The sequence below is a fragment of the Boleophthalmus pectinirostris genome, unplaced genomic scaffold, assembly GCF_026225935.1.
Source record: "Boleophthalmus pectinirostris isolate CB_2022bp ecotype Guang Dong unplaced genomic scaffold, ASM2622593v1 HiC_scaffold_22, whole genome shotgun sequence".
In the NCBI taxonomy this organism is placed as follows: domain Eukaryota; kingdom Metazoa; phylum Chordata; class Actinopteri; order Gobiiformes; family Gobiidae; genus Boleophthalmus; species Boleophthalmus pectinirostris.
The window spans coordinates 40321688-40328811 of record NW_026571190.1 but is presented as its reverse complement, the minus strand read 5'-3'; the positions used below and the strand labels follow the sequence as shown (position 1 = coordinate 40328811).

General features: G+C 44.1%; 1 protein-coding gene across 1 annotated transcript; it reads left to right on the top strand.

The window, feature by feature from the left end:
- The first annotated feature begins 529 nt into the window (after positions 1–529).
- On the top strand, positions 530–6779 carry LOC129410351 (protein NLRC3-like). The gene is made up of 5 exons (XM_055158323.1): positions 530–566; positions 1350–1427; positions 1794–3417; positions 3507–3553; positions 5807–6779. Exon 3 carries the CDS (start codon positions 2534–2536, stop codon positions 3407–3409), a length of 876 nt encoding a protein of 291 aa, XP_055014298.1. The 5' UTR covers positions 530–566; positions 1350–1427; positions 1794–2533; the 3' UTR covers positions 3410–3417; positions 3507–3553; positions 5807–6779.
- Positions 6780–7124: the final 345 nt, after the last annotated feature.

Genomic DNA, 7124 nt, shown 5'->3' with positions numbered 1-7124 from the left:
TCGTGTGTGTACCTCTTTAGGCGGCTGGCCAAAGCTTGGAGCCTTTGTTTGGCAGTTTCGAGTGCTTCAGGTATGGGCAACTGGTTGTACCTCTTGGGCACTTGCTTTTTCATTGCACCTTTCTGGGCCTCTGACAGTTGGCTCACTTCTCTCCGCACCTCCTTGATTTTAGCCTCTAACCGTCTTTGCCATGGTGGGTATTGTATCGCATGGCTCCCATGGTTGCTCTTATAGCCCAACACATCTAGGATCACTGCTGCTGAATTGGTTGGTTTGGGATGAATGTATTGTGTGTGTTTTTGTTCCTTTTGAAGCAAATGAACAAATGGACGGAGCCGCTCCCTGTAAATCCACTCACTGCCCCAAAGCTCAGAGGTAAGAGACGATCTGTAACCCTCCACCACTGTTCTCCATGTCAGAGCTCAGACTAAAGCCACTGCTCCATCTGTGTCCACAGACCTGCTCCTGTGTGTCCAACTCCACAGGACCTGCTCCTGTGTGTCTCTGAAGAGTGACAATGACTCAGTGGAACGAGGCATAAATTTTAACCCAGAACCTCATCCACAGTACGTGAAGCTTCTTTAAATAAATCAGGTCAACACTGAGGTTTGCCTGAGATCATCTGTCAACAGTAAAGTACAAATGGTATTGTGAAAATATATGATGAGTTTAATGAGAAATGGGAGGTTAGAGGCTCTGTAGTTGTTGGGAGAGTTATTTTTAAAGAATTCATACTTTATATCTGCTCAAAAAACTTAAAGAACACTTTGAAAACACATCAGATCTCAATGTGAAAAAAAAAAAGTTGGATATCTGTACAAATATGGACAGGGAAATGTCTTAGGAACAAAATGATACCACCTCTTTTAATGGAAATGAACAACCGAACAACAGCCGATGCTTTATAATGACGTGACCGTTCAATTGACAGTGTGACCTCAAATTACCTCGTATCGTCACCAAACTTTTTTTGGGGGGACATTGGGCACGGGGGCTTGACCCACGTATCAAATTTGGAGACAATCGGTCCATAAATTGCAGAATTATCGCAGGTGGACAGACACAGACACACAGGGTGAAAACAAAACCTGGTCAACCCTTCGGGGACCAGGTCATAATTTGGGTATTCCTTCTTTTTCATTCCATTTCTGATTATACAATTTAACACATCTCAAGATGTGTATTTAATGTAGTGTTTCCTTATTGGGCAGTGCTTGTCATATAATTTCCATAGGTTGTTTAGACTAATAAAAGACATGTAAAACACATGACACTGATGCACATATTTTGCACAAACACAGTCCATGTCAGAGCTCAGATTAAAGCCACTGCTCCATCTGTGTCCACAGACCTGCTCCTGGGACCAGCGGGGTTTCACTGAAGAGTGACGTTCCACTAGAAGGATTGACGGATGAACCTGTTCCACAGTATGTCACACTAACAACCTCTTAGACTGATACTTCTATACTGATTTTAGGTTTTTATGAGTTAAATGTTAATAATTTGGCAGAAATATAGACTGTCTAGGCTCTGGGGAGGTTCAGACATGGTTTTAGATGAGTAAATAACACTTGACCAAGGCAAATAAAGGCAGGGAAGGTACTTTTCAGTTTTTGCTGAAATGTATGATATAAAAAATATTCCACAAATACAAATCTGGAACCACAACAGACTAGAGATTTTTCTGTGAGTGACTGTTCTAAGGAGCATCCAATGACAAAAGAATAATTTCTATGAGTGATGTTTACAAGAAATATTGTTGACTGGATGTTTTTATGTTTTATCTTTTACAGAGAGAAGCAGCAGGGTCTTAAATTGTCATTCAGGGAATTGTTCTGACGTTTGTGGGCGTAAACTGAAGTCTAACCTGCAGCAGAAGTTTACGTGTGTGTTTGAGGGCATCGCTCATGCAGGAAACTCCCACACTTCTGAATGAGTTCTACACAGAGCTCTACATCACAGAGGGAGAGTCTTCAGAGGTCAACCAGGAACATGAGGTCAGACACATGGAAACAGCCTCCATAACACCAGGTCCCAGCAGAGAAAACCATCACATGTGAAGACATGTTTAAAGGTCCCAGCTCACACACATGGAGCCATCAGAACAGTGCTGACAAAGGGAGTGGCTGGCATCGGGAAAACAGTGCTCACTCAGAAGTTCAGTCTGGACTGGGCTGAAGGCAAAGCCAACCAGGACATTGACCTGGTGTTCCCGTTCACTTTCAGAGCACTCAATGTGCTGAAGGAGAGAAGCTTCAGCTTGGTGACACTTATTCGTCACTTCTTTAGTCAAACACAAGCAGAAACCTGCAGCTATGAAGACCTCCAGGTGCTCTTCATCTTTGACGGTCTGGACGAGTGCAGACTTCCTCTGGACTTCACCGAAACCAAGGCCCTGACCGACCCCACAGAGTCCGCCTCAGTGCACGTGCTGCTGGTGAACCTCATCAGGGGGAGCCTGCTTCCCTCCGCTCGCCTCTGGATAACCACACGACCCGCAGCGGCCAATCAGATCCCTGCTGAGTGCGTCTCCATGGTGACAGAGGTCAGAGGGTTCACCGACCCACAGAAGGAACAGTACTTCAGGAAGAGGTTCAGAGACGAGGCCGACACAATCATCTCCCACATCAAGACGTCCAGAAGCCTCCACATCATGTGCTACATGCCGATCTTCTGCTGGATCTCTGCCACAGTCCTGGAGCATCTGTTGAAAAGCAGAGGAGAGCTGCCCAAGACCCTGACTCAGATGTACATCCACTTCCTGGTGGTTCAGGCCAAAGTCAAGAACATCAAGTATGAAGAAGGATCTGAGACAGACCCACACTGGAGTCCAAAGACCAGGAAGATGGTGGAGTCTCTGGGAAAACTGGCCTTTGAGCAGCTGCAGAAAGGAAACCTGATCTTCTACGAGAGTGACCTGAGTGAGTGTGGGCTGGACGCTGCAGCGGCCTCAGTGTACTCTGGAGTGTTCACACAGATCTTTAGAGAGGAGCCAGGACTGTACCAGGACAAGGTCTACTGCTTCATCCATCTGAGTGTGCAGGAGTTTCTGGCTGCTCTTCATGTCCATCAGACCTTCATCAACACTGGGATCAACCTGCTGTCAGAGAAAACACGGAAGTTTACAAAGTCCAGTTTTGAAAGAAAACTAAATCGTCTTTACCAAACAGCTGTGGACCAGGCCGTACAAAGTCCAAATGGACACCTGGACCTGCTGCTTCGCTTTCTCCTGGGTCTTTCACTGTCGACCAATCAGCACCTTCTGCAAGGTCTGCTGACAGAGACAGGAAGTAGCTCTCAGACCAATCAGAAAACAGCTGAGTACATCAAGAAGAAGCTGAGTGAGGATGTGTCTGCAGAGAGGAGCATCAACCTGCTCCACTGTCTGAATGAACTGAATGAGTGTTAAATTATGTGGTAAGAAAGAAACACAATCTAAATACACTTTTTTTTTTTTTTAAATTGGTGATTTAAATATAACTTCAGACTGGTGTCATATTTTTCAGACTGGAGTGTGTTGGTGCTGGGAGGTTGGCACCAGGGCTCAGAAAGTGTAAGTGTTGAGTTCCTTCTATTTGAAACAGACACAAGATTTATTTTAAAAGATGCAAAAAAAACAAAAAAAAACAAAACCCAAGGCACTCACTGGTTAAAATAAAATGTCTTTATTAATTTACAGCATGTCTTAATGGACAGTGTTGTCAGTGTTGTCCATTAAGACATGCTGTAAATGAATAAAGGTATTTTATTTTAACCAGTGAGTGTCTTGGGTTTTTTGCATCTTTTTCCTGACTTCCCTTCCCAAAGAGCACCAATGAGTTTTATCTACTGTATATTATCCTCTGGAGGTCCAGGAAGTGCTTCTTTTTGAAACCTTTATTATAAGGCTTATTTTAAATTAATACAAGGCACAATGTATGATGGGAAATGGAGTCCTCACATAAAAATATATATTGTTGTGTGAGAGACTGCAGAGTGTGTGGTCCACGGTCAGTCCTCCTCATCACTAGAACCACAGCAGATATCACACAAACACTGACAAAAGGACAGCAGCTGTGGACAACTCCTGAAACAAAGTCTACGTTCAGACTGCAGGGCTTAACCCTCAATTCCAATTTTTTGTGAAATCCGATGTTTTTGCGAGGTCGTTCACATTTCCAATTAAATGCGACTTGTATGTGACTCCAGTGTGAACGTTAAACGGCCCGAAAGTGTCCCACATGTGCACTGGAGTTTACAGAGCTCTGTTTTTACGGAAGTTGTCCAAACATGGACGCAGCATCGAGCACCTGGAGATTTTAAAGTTCCTCTCGTACCGGAGCCAGAACATGAACAACTTAGGCTGCGTTCAGACTGCAGCCTGAAGTGACCCAAATCCGATTTTTTGGCTTCTATGTGACCTGTATCCGATCTTTTAATGTCAGTCTGAACGGCACAGATCCAAATTTTTCAAATGTGACTCAGGACCACTTGGATATTTGCTCCTGAAACCGATACATATCCGATCTTTTGACATGCGACTTCAGTCTGAACGGCCAAAGCGCATCCATCCGACCTATACGTCATTAACAAGCGACAAACGTCACTATTCTGCACTGAAGCAGGCGGAAACCGGAACTGTAAAATCTCCAGGTGCTCGATGCTGCGTCCATGTTTGGACAACTTCCGTAAACACAGAGACGCTCGCTGCGGTTGACGCATGGGGTTGACGTCGTCGTGTCTCCAGTGTCACATGCGGGACACTTTCGGGCCGTTTACCGTCACACAGACAAGTCGCATTTAATTGGAAATGTGAACGACCTCGCAAAAACATTGGATTTCACAAAAAAATCGGAATTGAGCATTAAGCCCTGCAGTCTGAACGTAGCCTTACTTGTTTTAAGTAGGAGATTGAGAAGGAGAAGGACGAGGTTTTTGGTCGTGGTGTTTTGTGGTTCAGTCCGTTGAAAGGAACGTGTGGATGTGGAGACGGAGCCAAGAGTGGTGAGTGGAGATGTGCTTCACTTCAGTCACACGGAGTTCATTAACAATTTTCTCCTACTTCAGTGCAGAATAGTGACGTTTGTGTCTTGTTGATGACGTGTAGGTGGATGAATGCACTTTGGCCGTTCAGACTGAAGTCACATGTCAAAAGATCAGATATGTATCAGTTTCAGGAGCACAGATCCAAGTGTCCTGGGTCACATTTGAAAAAATCAGATCTGTGTCGTTCAGACTGTCATTAAAAGATCAGATACAGGAACATAGGGGCCAAAAAATCAGATTTGCGTCACTTCAGGCTGCAGTCTGAACGTAGCCACAGAGCCACATGTCTCAGCCCCTGAGTGAACCAAGAACCATCAGAGCCTCTGCTGCTGGAGCAAAGGAGGAGCTGAGGAGCCACAAAGACACAGACACAACTGTTGGACTCAGGACTGTCTACACACAAGCACAAGTGACTGTGGATTCATATAGAGACATTTTAAAAGAGAAAGTGTGTGTCCTGGAGCACAGAGGAGTGTAGGAATGTGTGGAGTGACGTCAGAGACTGAAGCTGCACTTTGTCACTGCAGCAACAATCTCAAATTTCACACTGAAAATGAAATGAAATAGATATGTGTGACGCTACGAAACAAAAGGAAATACAGTTGATGCAAAATAAATATTAGCCAAAAACAAGACTGCACTGACTGAATATAAAATAATAATACAAATACTTTAATCATAAATTACTGAAACCCTTTAAATCGTCTTTCATTAAACTATAATTAAATTTGTGTCTGCACAGGGGACTAACTGTTGTTGTGTTGTTTCTTCTCTCCATCAGATTTCTGTGATCTCACTCTGGATCCAAACACAGCGAACAGAAAACTCAAACTGTCTGACAACAACAAGAAGATGACACGTGTGAAAGAGCAGCGGCCGTATCCAGATCATCAGGACAGATTTGAGACTGGTCGCTGTTGCTGGGAGGTCGACTGGAGTGGAGGAGTTTCTATTTCGGTGTCTTACAGAAGAGTCAAAAGGAAAGGAGACAGTGTCAGTTTGTTTGGACACAGTGGTCAGTCCTGGAGCTTGAACACTTCTAAAGACGGTTCCTCTGTTTGACATAATAACAAACGAGTCTCTCATCCCTGGTCCTCTTCTTGTGGGAGAGTAGCAGTGTTTGTGGACTGTCCTGCTGGTTCTCTGTGCTTCTACACAGTCTCCTCTGACCAACTGACCCACCTCCACACCTTCAACACCACATTCACCCAGCCTCTGTTCTCTGGATTTGTGTTCTGGTCTTATGGTTCCTCAGTGTCTCTGTGTGCTCCAACAGACTCAGCCTCCTCTATGTAAAATAGAATAGTCAAATATAAAATACAAACATATTTTGTAAATGTTGATTTTATTTGTATTATACATCTTATAATTATTATTTTTTTGATAGGAACAGACTCTTCTCAAAGACAAACTGCAGCCATGAGCCTCACACTAGTGTCTGTATTGAACAAATCACTGTGTCCCAATACGAACTTTACAAAATCAAACATATGGAACCACATGCAGTGAGTGTACAGTCTGTATGGTACGTTGTGACCACAGCGGCTTGTCAAAGTCTGATCCCGTCAGAACTCAGACGCTCAGCAGGACAGGGCCTGGTTAGTACTTGGCTGGGAGATTGTTAAATACCTGGGTGTCCTTAATTGACTCCGTGACCCACTTTTGGGGTGTGGGTGTGGTTACGCGCTGGTGTACAATCTCAATAAACGGCAGCAGCTCACTTCCACTGAGTGAGTGTGTGCAGGCCAAACTAACTCCATGTCATTGCTTTTATTTTGTCCTCCGAATTTACTCTTTCTCTTACCTCGATGGCTGCGCTAACAACAGAGACACTGGGAAAATCAGGAGCCACAGGAGGCGCCAGAGGCAAAAACTGTCGTTGTGTCTGTCAGTCTGTCCCAGGGCAGCTGTGGCTACAACAGTAACTTACCATCACCAGGCATGGAGTGAATGAATAATGCTGAGTAATGATCTGTAAAGTGTCTTTGTGACAAATGTCTGTGAAAAGCTCTATAGAAATAAAGACTTACTTACGTTAGTCCTAAATAGTTTGACTGGGTTCAGTACTTCCATAATAAAATATGTATGAAGGATGAGGA

Bases quoted from the DNA above. Each gene is read 5' to 3' on its own strand.
- LOC129410351 (XM_055158323.1), top strand. From the start codon at position 2,534: ATGGTGACAGAGGTCAGAGGGTTCACCGACCCACAGAAGGAACAGTAC.